This window comes from Haemorhous mexicanus, chromosome 5, assembly GCF_027477595.1.
Source record: "Haemorhous mexicanus isolate bHaeMex1 chromosome 5, bHaeMex1.pri, whole genome shotgun sequence".
Lineage (NCBI taxonomy): Eukaryota > Metazoa > Chordata > Aves > Passeriformes > Fringillidae > Haemorhous > Haemorhous mexicanus.
This window is the reverse complement of record NC_082345.1, coordinates 10,728,442-10,745,680: the sequence shown is the minus strand read 5'-3', so window position 1 is coordinate 10,745,680 and position 17,239 is coordinate 10,728,442. Positions and strand designations below refer to the sequence as shown.

Sequence of the window (17,239 nt, the reverse complement as noted above, 5' to 3'; positions counted from 1 at the left end):
CCAAAACCAGCACAATTGGTAAAACCTCCCAGTTTAATCCATGAAGTTAAGCAGCTAAACCATCCTGTGTCTATGGAAGGTCCTTGGGGTCCTGGCAGTAGGTCTGGAGTCTGTTCTCCTTCTGGTCATGGCAGTATTTCATGTTGATCAAGAGCTGGGTTTAGAGATCAGTTAGCACTGCTGCTAAATGTTGCTCTGGCAGGAGCTTCCCCATGGCTTTTGTAGGGTGCCCCATGCTGTTCCCAGTGGTATGGTGGGATTGTCCTTTTACTTCCAAGGACATGAATGGATGTCATGATGTTTAGTGGTCACTCTTCCGTGCCTTTTTCTGTGGGACAAACACTGATGTCAGATTAAAATTTGAGCACCTCTTGTAACTGCACATAGTTTTATTTTGATTCTTACTTCTGGAGAGATTTAGTCATTCAAATGTCCCATCATTTATCTTCTTACTGTTTACCGAACAGGGGTCCCCTTTTCTTTGAGGATCTTCAGAAGAAAGCCCCTGCTTTGAAAGCACTGCCTAAAATAAGTGACCTTCTTGGACCTTGGAATGTGCAGACCCTCTGCTCTGTACAGGTGTACATAAGAAAAGCAGGAGAGTGAAAGAGTGCTGACAGTTTTCCACCTGAGATGATGGAAGCATCAGGAGCTTGGTTGTGCTCTTTTCCTCTCCAGTCCCTCCAGGTGGTTGCTTTATGGGGAGGCTGTGATGGAAAGGTTGTTTTATATCCCTGGCAGTGGTTACTTTCTGCCAGTGGCCCAGTCTCTTAGGAATGTGGTTAATTCACAGGGATATGGAGGAGGAGCTGTTGCCCTCGACTCTGTGCCTTATGCCAAAGCATCTAGGCCTGCATAAGTGTTGTACTGAATGAGGGTGCCAATCACCTTTCTCCTTTCCTGTGTGCAGATGAATTCAGTTATGAAAGGACAGCTAAATGCATTGGTTCCTCTGGAAAATATCTGGTATTTGCAGGTGTGCAGCATCATTCGTTAAAAAAAGAAGCAAGCCCAGATGGCTTGACAAGGAGTTTTTTGGGTTTTTTTCTGGTGCTGCTGCAGAATCCAGCCCTGAGTGATGATCTAGAAACAGAAATGAATGGCTGACAGGAGCCAATTGAATCCCCACCTCCAAACCTGAATTCTTCTGTCTATGAAATTGTCACAGTTTAAACTCTGACTGTGCTTGACACATCCTGTGCTAGCCAGTGATCTTACTGATTGCTAGAGCTCCCAAATTCTTATTCCACTGCAGCCTCCTGTTAAGTTTTCTTGTGCTATTTCAGCTCCTGATGCTCTCTGCAATCCTCTCTCCAGCCCACACAGGGATTGGCATTGTGTGTTTCTGTCTGCCTCTTCCTAATCCCTTTCCAGTGAGGCCTGATATGGCTTTCTCGTGATTCTGGTTTTTGTGCTCAGATCCTACAAGCTACCACATGGGTGGCTTGGGTCTTAAACAGTGTTTGACTTCAAGACAGAACATCAAGAGTAACTTACCTTATGAAAACAAGGAGATTTTGATGGCACAGTTTTTTTAAAATAGGTGAAGAGTCAACTGCCTGCTGTGATGTGGCTATCAGGGCTACAGTTTGTTGTATCCCCAAAGGGATAAAAGTATTCTGCATCATCCCTGTCCATAGTGCTTTGGGGTAGGTCTGTCCTACCTGGTGGATGGTGCTCTGGGAGCAGGATGAAGTGCTGGGAGTGTTTGTTCCCATGGCTGGGCTGAAGATGTTGCTCTGCAGACACATTCCCCCTCCTGCCCTGCTGAATGTGTGAGCGTTGAGCCTTGTGTGTGTCAAGCTGACATGTCTATCCTTAACCTTGTGGCTTTTACAGAGGTGCCACGTGATAGATGGGAGCAAAAGGGACCTGTCATGCCTATGTCTGGCCTGTCCATGCTGCAGATAGCAGAATGCTCTGCTCTCCATCAGAGGCCACTACAATCTATGGGGACATTTTTCTCTTTTCGTGCTTGAGAGCTGCATCCATACAAGGTGGGAATTAGGCAAGAGGAAGCTGAGCTTGTCTGGCCGTGTTAAAATACAGAAATAGTCCTGGTATCTTTCAGTAATATATTAAGTGGCATGATTAATGTCTGTCACATGTAGTGATCTTTCCAGGTCTCTTCCCTCGATGCAGGACTGTGCGTGCTGTCTAGTGCTTTGGTTTGGATACTGTTCTGTGTCTTAGCATCATCACAATAAAAGATCAAAATTTGAGAGCTGAATTTGTGATTATCTTAAGTTCTTTCACTTGTGATTATCTTAAGTGTATATTTCGTAGTTTTAAACTTGGTGGTCACAGAAAATTAGGTGGCATGGACTTAATAAACATTTCATAAACAATGGCAGGGAACCTTAGTACTATATGAGGGGAAGGTCTCTGAGGAGGCCAAGATATTGCTCACTGAATGAGTAGTCTTGTGTCCCATAGATGAGGTTTTCTTGAAACCCACCTGAATAGTGCCCACTTAGTGAGCAGTATGAGATTGCATCCAAAGCCCAGAGTTTGCATCCAAAAAGAAAGCTTAATCATTGTCGTCCTAATTCTGTAGGTGAAAGGTGCAAGATTTGCACATGGATGTGTAATTTTTCCAATGCTTATTTCAAAGTCTGTTTGCACTCTGTGGCACCCAAGACAGACTTTTTCACAATGGGTTTGGTTAATGCATTTTATCCTTTAAAACGACTTTTTCATGGTCTGAAGGAATCTGCTGTTGATAGGTCTGAGAAGGAAGGGGACACTCTTCTGAAGTGGAAAAAGCTCCTTGGAGGAAGGAGTCCCTGCCTCTCTTTCTTGGGAAAGAAGTCAACTCTCATTTCTCTGAGTGCCACTTTGCTGCCCTCAGAAATTGTGTTGTGGGTTGCTGTGTTGTCAGAGTATGCCCCAAATCTTTGTTTTCCTTAGACTTAGCTACCATGTCTGTATGTCCTACAAGAAGTTGTTTTCGTTTCTTCAAGTTATATTTGAAGATGACTGTTTTATTTCTCTTAAGGAAGGCCAGTGAAGAAAATTAATAAAATTCATTCACCATTAGTGAGATGTGCTGAATGCTTATGCTAATCCATCTGAGACATTGAGCTCACAGTGAAAATCCACATTACAGTGGTCCTCTATTGTACAATGAACTCCCTCCTATAGAGAGCACTGTAATTCTCTGCTTTCCTCTTGTAATTTGAGGATGCAGTAATATTAAGGCAGCAAAGGTGGTTAGTGATCCAGTGGAATTACATGTAAGTAGAGATTGTGCAGGAGAGAATTGCACTCGGTTTGGAAGGAAGACAACTTAGAAGACATTTAGTGGAAATTACATACTTTAGTAAAAAAGAAATAAATCCATTGTTCCTTTCTATTTTTTTTTTCTAGTTTCTTGACTTTTTATAAATACATGTTTATCAAAGGATCAGAAACTGCAGTGAGTCTGTAAGACCTCATATGGAGCCTTTCATGAACACACATTGAACAAATTGTAATTCTCTTTGTACATGTCTTCATAATGACATGTTTTCTGGTTTGGACAAAGGTTCCTAGAAGCCTGAATAGGTGTCATCTGTGACATTTACTATGAAGTAAAATAAGGGCCTGGCAGGGGTAAGTGTTATCTAGACAATAGTCCTGGTAAAAATAGTAAGTTTGCAATTATATCTCTATAGTGGATATAAACAAGGTCGAAGCTAACAGCAGGTAACTTTCAAATAGATAAAAAGAAATATTATTCTAGCCAGTGTAATCAGACTGGAGAATTCATCATTGCAATAATCAGAGAATCAAATACAGCAGCTGGAATAATCTGAGGGTCTGGATCATTTTATGACTAATTACATTTGTAGCTATGCATACTATAAGAGCAATTCAATCTTAAGCTAATAGTTGGGTGAGGAAGAAACCTCCCTCTACTTAAAGCATTTTAGAGTTAACCATGCATATACAGTTCCTTTCCTCACGCCTTTCTTCAAAGCCTCAGGCATGTGATATGTCTGAAAGCTCAGAAACAGATCAAATTTGTTGATATTCCTTTCCTTTCTCATATACTGTCTGTGTTTCTTTGGCAGAGAAGGAATGTTTTTGTAAGCTACCAAGGAGGAGAGTTCTGAAACCTTCCGCTTGTCTCTGGCTCTGCCATTGGCTTCTTGTGTGGCATTTGGCAAATTGCTTAATCCTGTGTACTTCCAACTCCCCACCTTTGACAGACTGGCATTTAACAGCCCAGAGATGTTGAGGAAATGAAGTCTCTAAAGTGAAATGAGATTGAAATAAGAGACAAAAAGAACGTGAGAATCTCATTGCAGTATGCCAAATTAATCTATGAGACTATATCTACATGAGAATGAGTTGGAAAGTTGAGTCAACTAGAGTGTGAACGCAGTGTGCACGTGTAGTAAATATTTTCCATGAGAAGAGTCCCTCTTTTTCTAGAAGTGACTGTAGATCTCCTTGAGGGGCTGGTGTAGATGACCTGGGTTATGCATCCTACACTTCATTTTTATAAGTATCCATGCCTTGGTTCCTGTCCCCACTGTTCTGACTAAAAGGTTTCTAAAATCTTGCAACTTCAATAGTCCATAATTTTTATCTCATTTCAAGCAACATTTATCCACAGCCATTTTATACGACTTTGATCTTTTAGTAATGTAGACCTTTATATTAAATAGATATTTTTTTCTCCCTTATAATTCCTCCCAGTACAGCTCTAGACAGCAAGCATGTCTCCTCCCTTTGGTCTGCTAAAATGAACCTTTGGTTAGCTAAAATGGACTCTCCTAATTATGACTTGTAAGACAGGCCTTCTATTCCCCAAAGATCCTTGTAACCCTTTTCTCCAGTTGTTCCATTTTTAATTCATTCCTTTTGAATGTGGCAGCTCATCAAATTTACATGCAGCATTCCAGAGAAAGCCTATCCCAGATACTCTACATCTGTAGTTTCCATCATACTTTTTTCCATCATCTTTATCTTATGGTTAATGCCTCCATCCAGGTTTTTCCCTTCTGTCTTATTTTCAAGCATTCACCTGCTACTGCAGAAATTCTTGGAGTTAACATTGTCTCTCTCTAAGGGCATGAAGCTTTGCTTTCAACTAAAGACTCTCCTCTGTTGCAGTTGTTCAGGTTCTTCAGGTCACCCAGTTCTTCTGGTATGACAATCTCAGTCTCTCTGCTTGCTGAGAAAACCATAAATTTCACTGAACTTCCAGAACCATGTACTTCACTGAAGCCTGACTCCCTTTTGTGCCACATTCAGTCCTCCAAACATTGAACAGGATTGACCCTTGAGAAAACTGTGGATTTCCTCCTTTCCTGGCTGTACCTTTTCCTTCTACTCCATCCATACTCACTTCCCTACAGCTTTGATGTTTACAATTTTTTGGGTTTTTACCCTGATTTTCATCCTTTTGAGTGTGACAGTGGTTCCCCAGCCACCAGACCAAATGCATAGTGAAATCTGCGTGCATCTTTCATTGCTCCCTCACCTAGAAAACATGTTATTTTCCTAAAGAAAGACAGAAAGCAGTATATCCCATTTTCCATTAAGTATTTGCTGTGGAGTGGGCTGCCATGGGGTGCCTGAGGGACTGAACTGGCTGGAGCTGCTCCATCCAGCCATCCATTTGGGCAGTGCAGGTGCTTTCAACCCCGATGTCAAAGACATATGGTGGGTTTTGTGAGAAATATCTGAGGACCCAGGGTCCCATGCACTGAGAAATCTTGAATGCTATTGAGGTCAGGCTTTCCACTGTGTGTTTGCTTCCTTGGCTCCCCCTCCCTCCAACTCTTCAGTTACCAGCCTATTAGAATCAGCCATTAACCTGGTTAATGGGGAGAAACAGCAAACACCAGAAAAGATGATGTGCTTTTCTTAATTCCTATTTGGAAACTTGACTGGTTTAAGCAGTAAATGTCTCAAGAAAATACAAACCTCAGAAAAGGGTCCAAAACATGTCTTGCTTTTGTAATGCTGGCACACTGAGGTGGAGAAGGATGAGATGAGTCCTTTGCTTTTGAGAGGTCTTGGGGGCAAAAAGGTGGCACCCTGCCAAAGCTGCCAAGGTGGCTTTAAGCTGGGTTGCTGAATGGGCATGACTGAATTGTGTTGTGCCATCTGATCCATTTGGTGATATGGTTAAGGAGATATCTGGATGCCTTCTTATCCTTTGTGTGATACGACTTGAGCCCAAGAACCTTTGTCCTCTCTGAGTAGGAGAGGTGACGGAAGAAGAAGAGGGCAATGAAAGGCAGGGGTAAGGGCAGAGGGGGAAAGGAAGAGCTCGTGCAAGAGGGGAAATAGCCATGTTTCAGGGAGGGACTAAAGCTGTTTCACTGAAGTGAGATAACAGCTCTTTGTTAAGGACAACAAGGACTAATGCAGTGCACAGAAATAACCTGCCCACTTTATTTTTATCAAAGATCTGAAAAGGTAGAAGGAAAGAAATTTACAATTTGTTTGGTATTTAGCTCAGGTAATTTTTTTTAAATTGTGTAATGAGAACACTGTCCAAATTTTCATATGCAGATTCAATTAGTGTTCAGTTAATTAGCCTTTACAGATGAGATTAACTTAATTACATAACAGTAACCTCTCTTAATAACTATTAAGGGTACGAAGGCTGCCTTTAATAAATTTAGAAGGGCTACATGTGTTTTTTAAAATCTGAAATGACACACACATAAATTAAACCAAATTACACACAGAGGACAACCATTAATGGTAATGATCAAAGGAAACAAACTATGTACATAGCTCAGAATCAGGCTGCTTAGAAGTTCATGCTGTGTTCCTCCTCTTGTCTGCTGGCATCCTAGTGATTTCACTAGGATTATTACTGTAGCTGATGTACAGTCTGGGGTCATTCCTTCAAAGACGGTTGCAGACTGATACAAGGTTACTTTAATTAAATGTTAGCTTGTGTTAAAATCATTTTGGGTACTAGGTTTATTAGCAATTTTCTTTTTCAGGTGGTCTAAGGAAAAAAGATGTGTGAAAAACCATTGAATGCTAAAAATCTGATGCAAAAATATTTATTGTCATTATGTACCATAAATAACTGTATAGATTTTTTTTATCTCTTGATATGAGGTGTGCACTTGAACAATGATGCTGTGATTATTAATATCACAATGAAACAGAGCATCACATCTGATACAGGGTGATAAAGGTGGAGCATATATGGGACTAGTAATGGGATGTGGCATCTCTGGCTTCTGAGTCGCAAGTTTGATTCGAGGGTGTCTCGGTAAAGTGACTGACATCAGATAATATCTGATACTTTTCAGAAGGGAACAACAAAAGAAGCCTTCTTCCCTTAGCTGTTCTTGCATGGGTAATGTTTCCCACATGCAATGAATTTTGATGGGCTCATCACATCCATCTCCTTGGAGCTCAGTAGCTTTTGTGGCATTCAGTACACTGCAAAATTCAAGGGCTATCCTCATTGCATTCTTTAGGACCCATTTTGGAGTCCAGATTTTGAGTTACTGTCAGGAGCAGGCATCTGCTGGATCCCAGCTTTGTGGCTCTCTTCAAACCATTTTATCTCATGACCCCAAAGGAGTACAGTGAAGTTCATAAACCACATAATTTGTTTTCCACCTGCCCTAAGCTGGAATGTTCAAAGCATCCTCCATACAATCTGAGTCGTTTTCCATTTGAAACCATGAGATCTGCAGGTCTTGAGCAACTAAAAGGAATAGGCTGGATATGCCTCATGTTAAACACCCCAAAAATCAAAATACATAGCTTCTCTCTGAAATACTGCCTCTTTGTGAAAACTTTGGCTTAGTGCCTACAACCATTTTCAGCCAGGAGGAAAGATGACATTGCCGCAGATTTTTTCCTTGCTGTGAAGAACTAGCAAGGTGAATATGCAATGAAGAGGAAATTGCTGAAGTATCTGTCTTGGAGTGGCAGAGTCTATTGGAAAAAAAGGAGAGGGGATACTTGAGCAATTTCAGCCCTTTCATGTATGCAGCTCAAGCTGAATCTTCAGCAGTCGGTATCTCAAGAAAAAATGGTTGGCAGTGACCAAACTTCGCTTTGTCTGGCGCAGACCCAAATCTTGTTCTCTTCCATGGGGTTTGTGCCTGTACCCCTGAGAGCAGGATTTGGCCTTGTGAGTGGTTCTATCCACAGATGCAGCCGATGATACACACTCGGAGGAAGGGGAGAATGCAAATTCCCTGCAGGGAGGCAACCGCCAGATATGTAAACAAAGAATCTTCTGGGTGTGCAGCAGTCAGCCCACTTGAGCTGCTGTTTCCATGGTATACCAGATGCTGTAAAATATGCTTTCTTCAGGGGAAGAAGCTTTTCCTACCCCTGCATTATCCCATTTAATGATGGACTGACCTCAGGCTGGTACCTCACTATATGGGCCACACGTGACAGGTCCCCCTGGCCCAACCATTTTCTGAGTTGATGATGATAGCTCATCTTCTGCAGCTTCCAAACAAAGAAAACCCTAAGTGATTTTTTTTTTAAGCTTGGAACATCATTGCTAACTATGCTTTCAATTTTTACTACTGAGTGTTTAATGCACAACAGCTCTTCCTGATGCACATGGGGTCATATCATAATACTGAGTGGTTTTGCTTTCCTGTTTCCTTCTGTTTTTCAAAAAAACCCAGAATACATATATTTAAATTTTCCCCTGATTATTCTTTACCTAATCCCATGTTGCTTTGTTATAATTCCTAGTTTAGGGAGGATAAAGCCACTGGGTACAAGTCAGCAGGTGCCATTTCTGAGTTTGACTGCAGATCACACAGTGGATAAATAGGAGGAAAGGAGGCAAATATGGGTGATTTCTACTCCCATTTTCTTGTAAAACAGCAGCTGATTGTGAGCAGGTGCTTGGTTAGGGCATAGATATTAAGTACAAGTGCAATTATAAAACATGGACAAGTCTGCAATAATTGGTTGAAGCAAACTAAACTCAGCCAGTGTAAATAAGTTACCAAAAGCACTTATGAGGCTTGCTGTGCTTGAAACACGACTCAGGGGAGAAGGTGAGGATGTTTTCTGGGTACCTGTCTGCTGGAGGCCATGTTTGGGGATGATGCCGCAAAACTGGCAGAGCTGTGTGGATGTGGCATATCCCCTCACACTGAGACCATGCAGGTTCCTTGGCTTTCCTTGTGGCTACCAAGAGCAAACACAGGGGCCTTTTTGTGGCTCCAGCTTCCTCCAGCTGAAAGGCATACTGTGGTGTGAAAGGGATAGGTGCACCTGCTCCCTGCCCTGTTTACAGTCCAGCCACCACAGCTCCGTGGGGTCCTGTGTGTGCTGTTGGCTTCTCTTTCCCAGGCCTGCTGCCATCAGACCTGCTGCCAGGTGCTTACCAGGCCCTGGAGGAGGCAAGGACAGCAGTGGGTCCCAGGGATGAACAGAGGAGGCTGGTAGGGGTGAGTGTGTGTGTGCAGTCTGCATGGCATGAGAAAGTGGAGAATTAAGGCTTCTTTTACTCCTGAAGATGCTTTCTCATGGTCTTTCCCAGGTGCTTTTCAACTCCTCTTCCCCCATCCTGCGGGCTAGTACTTCTCACTTTAGGGGGAAAAAAAAAAAATTAAGTGTGGTTAATTTTAAGCCAGTGCAATTATTTAGGAGTCCTGGAGGTGGAAAACCAGTTACTGGTTAACAGATCTGATTTGAAATGTGTTCTGCCTGACCTCCCCCTAATGCAGTGAGCCAGAAGCAGTTCTTCCAAGAAGCTGGCTTTCTGGAAGGCTTTTTCACTGAATCATTTAAAGCCTAGGCTTCTTGAAAATGTTAATATCCTGCTGGCTCACTGGAATGCAGCTGGTGGGTACAGCAAGTGCAATACCTATGTGCGTGCTTGCAATCCAAAGCACGGTGAGCAGGCAGGGCTCAGGCTGCAGTGTGGGTGTCCTTGCTGAAGGCTCAGGCTAGGAGGGAAGTGGGCTGGAGATCAGACCTGATTTGGCATCGCCCCACAGGACTGAAGTTCCTCTGCCCTGCCCGAGCAATGAGGCTGTGATGCAGCAGTGCTTTGCACCCTGGTGGGGCTGTGGTGGTGACCTGGAGCTGTGCCCTGCGTGGCTGGAAGGGTCAGCTGTGGTTGTGCAGCCTGGGGCCGCTCTCCTGGGCGCTGTGGTCAGAGTGTGCCCGTGGGCTGAGCCTGCTGGGCCAGCCCTGAAGTGGGTGCCTGGAGAATCTGACCCCAGGATACCCCCCTGCATTAGCAGACAGCCTTTATGATGCTGAAATCACAGCAGTTGCAGGCTGTGTATCTCTGTAGCAAAAATGCAGGTCGGTGTGAATGTGTATGTGCCTTTTCCCCTCCCACAGCGTCTGCAGGCAAAAGTCTTTTTGAGTTAGCTGTCTGTATTTGTGGTGTTACAAAGCCTTTGTGCACCTTAGTTTCTCTGCACTAATGTGCAAGGCTTTTCTGCTTACCTTAGTAGTGAAGAACTTTTCAGGGGAGGGTGTATAGTATTTTCAGGAAATATGCATTCTCCTCAGGCTGTTATCTAATCCACCTCTTTCATAATTTTATCTTCAGCGCATTTTCTTACACGTCATCCTGTGGTTTTTGTAGCTAAAGGAGAACCTAGAGTTCTTCCCTTAAACTGGGGACATATTGTCCTGCAGAATAAAAGTATTGCAAGTCCAGGATTAAAAAAAAAAAGGGAAAAAAAAGCACAATTGTACTATAAGAATAAAAAAAAAAATAATTGAGGGACTCTATGAGAGGAGGACTGTAGGTGGTGGCAAGTGCTTTGCTAATTTGGACAATAAGTTACCACCCAAGGGTGTCAAGCTGGATCATTACTTTTGGTTACCAGATTTTTTTTTTGCTTAGTGTGGCAAAATACTCTCAAAGCATACACACATTGCATAGGCTTGTTTATTTATGTCAGCAGTAGATGTGTTTACAGTAGTTGTACTGTTCTAGCTAATATTCTGTGGTATGTTGTAAAAAACAAGAAAGATTCAGTGTGAGACATAAGTAGTCTACTTTTTTAGTGAATTTTCTCTTAAGAATGAAAATAGATCATGATAGTCTGTCTTCTATTAATATAAATGCAGATTAATGCAATCAAATGGGTTACTTTTTCCATAGAAAAGTTGCAAACACAATGGAGCACTGTCCTCAAATATTGTGGTTTCATTAAAACAGATTTTTAATTGTTCATTTTCAGGGATATTATATATTTTGCACACCTTCTTTAAATTGATCAATTTGAGTTCATTTAAGACACTAACAGTTGAGTATAGTGACAGGTTTATTTAGATAAATGGATACGAATTTTCTTCAATTATGAAAATGAAAGACAGTAAAAATAGTAAAAATTTAAGAAAGAAATCTGCTTACTATTTTGTGGAATGTACCAGCTGACTGCCTTGTGCTAAACTCTGACTTGGCAGGTTGGGTTTTTTTTTAATGATGTGACTAAAACTAAAACAAGATGACCTTGCCGTATTCCCTGTGCTTCCCTTTTGTGTAGTAAGTGATATACTTGTCCCATTATTAATTTCTCTGTTAGTTTTCCATCCATTTGCATATCTGAAAAAAACTGAGTCAGGACCAAAATGATGAAGTTAGTTAAAAATAATAAATCAGGAAATGGTAACAAAATTTGGAGAATAAAACATTGATGAAAACATGTTTCATGGCTATCCAGGTCTTTTTTGGGGTTGGGATTTGTTTTTCCAGCCATCCTTTCTAGACTCTGTGTTTGTCTGATGTGGACAATATTAGAAGGGTGAAGTATGAGTTAATACCATGGTTCTCCTGGCTGAGGTTCAAAGCTTTGTGTGAGTGGTAGAAACAGTGTGTAACAGAGCTTCTGCTAAGCATTTCTCTAAAATATTGTGGTTTTTTCTTTCTTCCAGGGGTTTTGGGAAAGCCACACAAAACTCATCCAAGAGTATGGACCTGTTTGTGGGTAAGCTTAGCAGTGCTGTCAGCTTTCTTCTTTCTGGCTCTTGCTCTTGAGTTTGTTGGGTGGGAGAGGAGAAAATACCAAGATAAGATATTCCTCAAAAGGCAGAGTGCAGTGTTTCAATCTGAGGGACTGAGGTGGAGGTGGTTTGATTACATGCAGCAAATACTCTTGGCTTATTTTAGTTCAGCTTTTGGGATTGGGCTTCATTTTTCTCTCATTTTAATTATGCACATAAAGTGTAGTCCTTTTCAGAACTGTACAAAGCTACCAGCCTTCAATATTCTCTTTTCATCTACGTATTCTTTATGCTTACAGTGAACAGTGGAAATAATAATTTGTCATCTTAAAAACCCCTCAGTTTATGAAATAGTATGAATTTGGTTCAGCTGTTGCTATCTGTATTTATGCAAAATTCCTAAACTTAAAATACAATGAAGTACAGATTAGAAATGAGGCATTCCTCTCTCTATAGCTCAGCTGTGCTGTCTTAGCAGTTGCTAGTTAGAAGTTAGAAGTAAAGAGGGTTTAAGCAGTATATCCCTTCATAGAAGCCCGTCCACATTTCCATGAATGTAATTTCTGTTCCAAGAACTACTTACTTTCCAGTTGTCATCACTTTAAGTGGAAATGTGTTTGTCCCCGGGTATCTTCCATTGTTGTGGTCAGTTGGTGTTTGTACCATAGCCATTATTTCAATATATAAGTATTGGGCAACATCCACAAATTATGAAAATATCAATTTTTTTCTTTCCCGTGGTCTGCAAGGAGTTTAAGATACCTGTAAGAGAGCACATATGAATGTCTGTGTGTATACATATTTGATTACAAAGGATACCAGTGAGCTCTCTCTGCTGTCCCAGAAAAAAAGCTCTAGCAGAAAGAAGTCAGGCTCAGGCATTTGATGCTTCAGTCACAGCCACCTTGTGGCATTTATGCTCAGCCCTAAGGACAAAGTGCTGCAAGAAGTGATGGAAATAATGAATTCCAAGGGCTAGGTACTTGTCTAGGAGGAAATAATGCAGTGTCTTGGCTGGCCGGGAATGGGAAAAGATATTCATTAATGCTGTGGCAATTTGTATGTTGTGTAACAAATGAAAAGTGACTGAGGCTTATTATCTCTGTGACCTTTGGTGTGATGCCCTTAAATGACAATAATGTAAGAACACTGGCATTTATTCCTCAGTATACTTCCCTCCTTATTAATATCATGCTTATTTTTTCTCTAAGCTGAATTTGAGACAAGTTGCTATTTAGTCATCTGTCTGCTCAGTCAGCCAGGCAAGGCTATGTCATTGGAGAAAGAGATGTATAATTACAGTGTGTGAGCAGATAGAAAGTTTCATTTCTGCAACCCACTTGCAGGCTATTAGGGAATGAAACCTCTGTGAGACTTGCATGGACTGCCAAGCTGGATGATGGTGGTCGTGGTCAGCCAGGATAGTTCTGACTCTGGGATTCTCTAGGTGGGAAGAGTGAGCATAGGTAAACTTCATTTATTGCATGCCTGGAAAACTCAGTTTGTGAGGGATCGCGGAGGCTGGCAGAGAAAAAAATGCTGTTTTTTCACATCTCCCAGGAAAACAAAGCTGGATGCAAACAATGCTGTGTTCAAGGTAAGGTCTCTTTGTGGTTGAAGTAGGATGTTTTAAAACCTGGCTTGCAAGCTGCTGTTCAATAGGTGGGGCATGTGTCAGGGGGCATTTATCACAGTCCTGTCAATTAAAGAAATTCTTTCTCCTTCCCTATGAGTCTTCAGTGTGATTCTTTCTGTGGTTCTTTGAAACAGGCAAGTAAATGGTAGGTGTGTTTATGTGTATATTCCCAGCAAAGTATTGGATCTGGCAGATGGAAGAAGATGTGGCATTTTTCTTTTCCCAGATTGAAAACTGTTTTCCAATAAGCATAAAGAGCAATGATCTTTATTTCTACAGTGGTGAAGTGAGTTGAATACAAATCTTTGGAACTGAAGCCTTTTTTTCTTCCTAAGGTCACTTGAATAGTCTGAATGATACCATCACAACTGTTTTCTTTTGTGTGTGAATTGGTTTCCTTGACAACAGGATGTCAAATCAACTTTTCAGCTTTAATCAAGTCAAAACAATATATCCCTTCCATTCCAAAAGGCCTCAAGTCGGAGAGAATTATTTCAAGTAAGGCTTTTGTAGGTCACAAAAGCTTTTTTTTCCCCTTTGCTTCTGTGTGCAAATCCGAAGGAGAGGTGATGGTACTGATATTTTATAAAGACAGACAATGCAAATAGTCATCAGTTGTGAGTGTGCTGTGAAAACTGTTTGTTTTCATACAGAGGTGGCCCAGGATGGAGGCCAAGGCAGAAACTAACAGCTCTGGTTTGGTGCAGAAGCAGAGATGGAGCATTTCTGTTCAACAGGGTAATCTAAGCCACTAATGTGACTTTTGAAGAGGTCCTGCATCAGTGGAAATCTTTGATTTAGCTATAATTTGGAGTACCTTCTATAAAATGCTTCCTCTAAAATACGTGTGCTATTTCTCCATAACAAAAATGAAGTTGAAAACAACCCTATTTGGAAAACAGTGTGCTAGTACTTAATAAGATGTGGCTTGAATATTCCCCTATTCATATAAGAGTTCTGTAGGAGAGTAGCCCTGTTTGCTGTGGAAATTAGTGACTTACACCACTCATTTTTTGGATGAATATTGGTGATATGTTCCTTTATCCTCACCTCCACCATACCCAGTTGTTCCATTTCAATTGTAGGTTCATAGCTGCTGATTGGAAACAGGTGATAAAAGCAGACAGGGAAATAAAGAGGGACAACATATTTTATGGAATCAGAAAAGCAACTTTTACAATGTGAGAGCAAGTTAGTTTTGCCTTCTATATGCACCTGATATGCATCTGACTGCTCTGCTGCTATTGCATCATTATGGCTTTACAGAACTGATTTGGACTAAAAGAAATCTGCCAAAATAAGTACTATATTCTTGGCCCAATAACATACTACCAGTGATTGTAGAAAATATGACACAGCCCCAAGTGGGCAGTTGATTGCTCTGGGATGAAGGAATTTATTCTGCCTTGGCCTGTAGCAGTGCATTTGGGCATGGGGAAGAATGTCAGAGGTCATAACATAGACCTCACTGTGTGTAACCAAAGAGTGAGAACAAATTAAAATTCAGTGCCATTGGTGGGGTGACACTCTTTCTTCATGTTGTTTTGCATCTGAAATAGCTTGCAGCAGGTCAAGCTCTATTCTTACTCTGCCTTGACTTGGACATTCAACTTCAGCCTGCTGTGAGAGGTCTGATTATGTCTGTAGTAGTAGCTCTGGTTTGTCAGTGTGGGGGCTTGGGGCTTTCCCCTTTTGTGGATGGGAGAGGGATGTGCATTTCTGGGATTTGGGCATGTGGAACTTGACTCAAAGCCTATTTCTTCCTTCTGCTGTCATGAAATGCCTTGGGACAAACCTAAGGTAGACAGGGCAGGATCTCCTCCTGCAGAGAACAGCTGATGTCTCCATCATGGGCTGAATTTAACCGAAGGAACAATGCCTGTATTGCTATTTTAATGCCACAAAATTTTTAAGCCCTCTACTTCTAGCCTCATTCTGCTTTCTGTGGAAAAAGTGATTCCAGGAAAAGTATTCTCATCTTTGTTTCTCAAGGGTCATGGAAAGAAATAACTCAGTTTTATGAAAAAATCGTGTCCTTTTTGATTTCCTCTTTTGCACTGGGGGTGGGGGGGGGGTCTACTGAATTTACTGCCTCTCATGGGGTACTTCCTTTTTTTGATATTTTAAAGAATTTACTTTTTATATTTCAGCTAGAAGAAATCATACCTGGACAATGATAGGGAAAACCAAGCTTCCTGTTGCTGTTTTATAGCTTCTCATAATCTGTTACCCATGTAACCTGAAAGGGAATTTTGGTAGCCTCACTTGCCTGGATTTTTTTCCTTAAAGAGCAGTATATTTTTGGCTGATGTCAGGTCTTCCATGTTTTATCAAGATTTATTTTCTTCTCACTGCTTTCTCCTTTATGTGTTGTGATAAGGTTCTTTGACTCTATAAGATTGTTGATCAGCCCCAGAATTGCTGATGTGGGTTAGAGTTATCTCTTTCTTCCATTAGCTACCTGCAAATTGTACAGTACAGCAGAACCCCTAACTTTGAGTACATGAGTAATCACATTAAAGTCAATGGTATTGCTCAACGTGCTTCAAGTTAACCAGAAGTCTGTCTGCCTTGCTGAATCAGGGCCATAAAAAAACAATTGCATTTGTGCCTTAAAAATATTTTTAGTGCTGTTGGTACACATAAACTCCTAGTTCTATTGTACCTGGAAGAAGTTAATGGGGAGAAAAATATTTCTTTTCCCCCTCCACCTTCTCTTTTGATAGCACTTTGCATGTAGACAATTTAGTTGCTCTTCTGTGAAATTTGTTAGCCATTCCCTCTGAAGTGGAAAATATTGCATGAATGGGCAGAGCAATAGGACAATCTTAATCTTTTAAAGTTAAACTTTCAGGAGCCTTTCTTTTAATCACTATGAGAATTTATAAACAGTAACCTATTTTTAAAAAATTGTTTTCAAAAAACTACTGAAACCCAACAATACTCCTGGTAGAAACTCCAGGGTAGAATTCAGGGTACAGTGCAACATCTCCATCTGAATTCCCACAGTTAAACATAATTAGATATTGGTTATATTTGGCTCCAGAGGTTAAATCAAGCTGCTGGAACAAGTCTTGTGAGTTACTTTTGGGTATATCATCACCAGTTTCTCCTCTTGTCTCTAGAGTTAATTGGTTCTGCAAACATAGCCTTCTGTGGGACTGATGCCTAAAGACTTGCCCAAAAGGTGGCATACCACACTGTTCTGAGAGCTGGGGTCTGTGTCACTGTTACAGGTGGAATTGTTTTTGTGGCTGCCTGGTCACTACTGGAGTGTTTTACATTCTGCATATGCAGACCTGTGGGCTGCAGATTGTTGGCAAAATTTACAGTAAATTAGGTGACCAGTTTAATTCTGGCATGTTTCAAATGTACTTAAGTCTCTGGAACATTGCAAATTGATACCTCATGTACTAGTGTTGTCAAAGGTATTTGTTGATGAGCACCTCACAGCCATGGACAAATCTGCTGTGTGGACTGTGACCTCCCAGGAGAAACATGCAGCCTGAGCTTGTGTAGTCTGTGATGGTTCTTGATTTGGTACTGTAGCCTCTGGCTGCCCCAGGGAGGTCCAGGGACATGTGTGTTCTGTGTATTCACAGACAGAACTCAAAGGCCCATCACAATTTTGCAGTTCCAGCCCTCAGTGCAGGCAAAGCCATTGGGATGGAAACCTTTGGT

At 41.3% G+C, this 17,239-nt stretch overlaps 1 protein-coding gene across 1 annotated transcript in view; it reads left to right on the top strand.

The window, feature by feature from the left end:
• The window catches only part of TBXAS1 (thromboxane A synthase 1), a 231,720-nt gene that overhangs the window by 71,899 nt on the left and 142,582 nt on the right, over positions 1 to 17,239 (top strand). Inside the window, exon 4 of the mRNA XM_059845873.1 lies at positions 11,854 to 11,906. Within this exon, the coding sequence (XP_059701856.1) occupies positions 11,854 to 11,906 (53 nt within the window). The remainder of the gene's footprint in view (positions 1 to 11,853; positions 11,907 to 17,239) is intronic.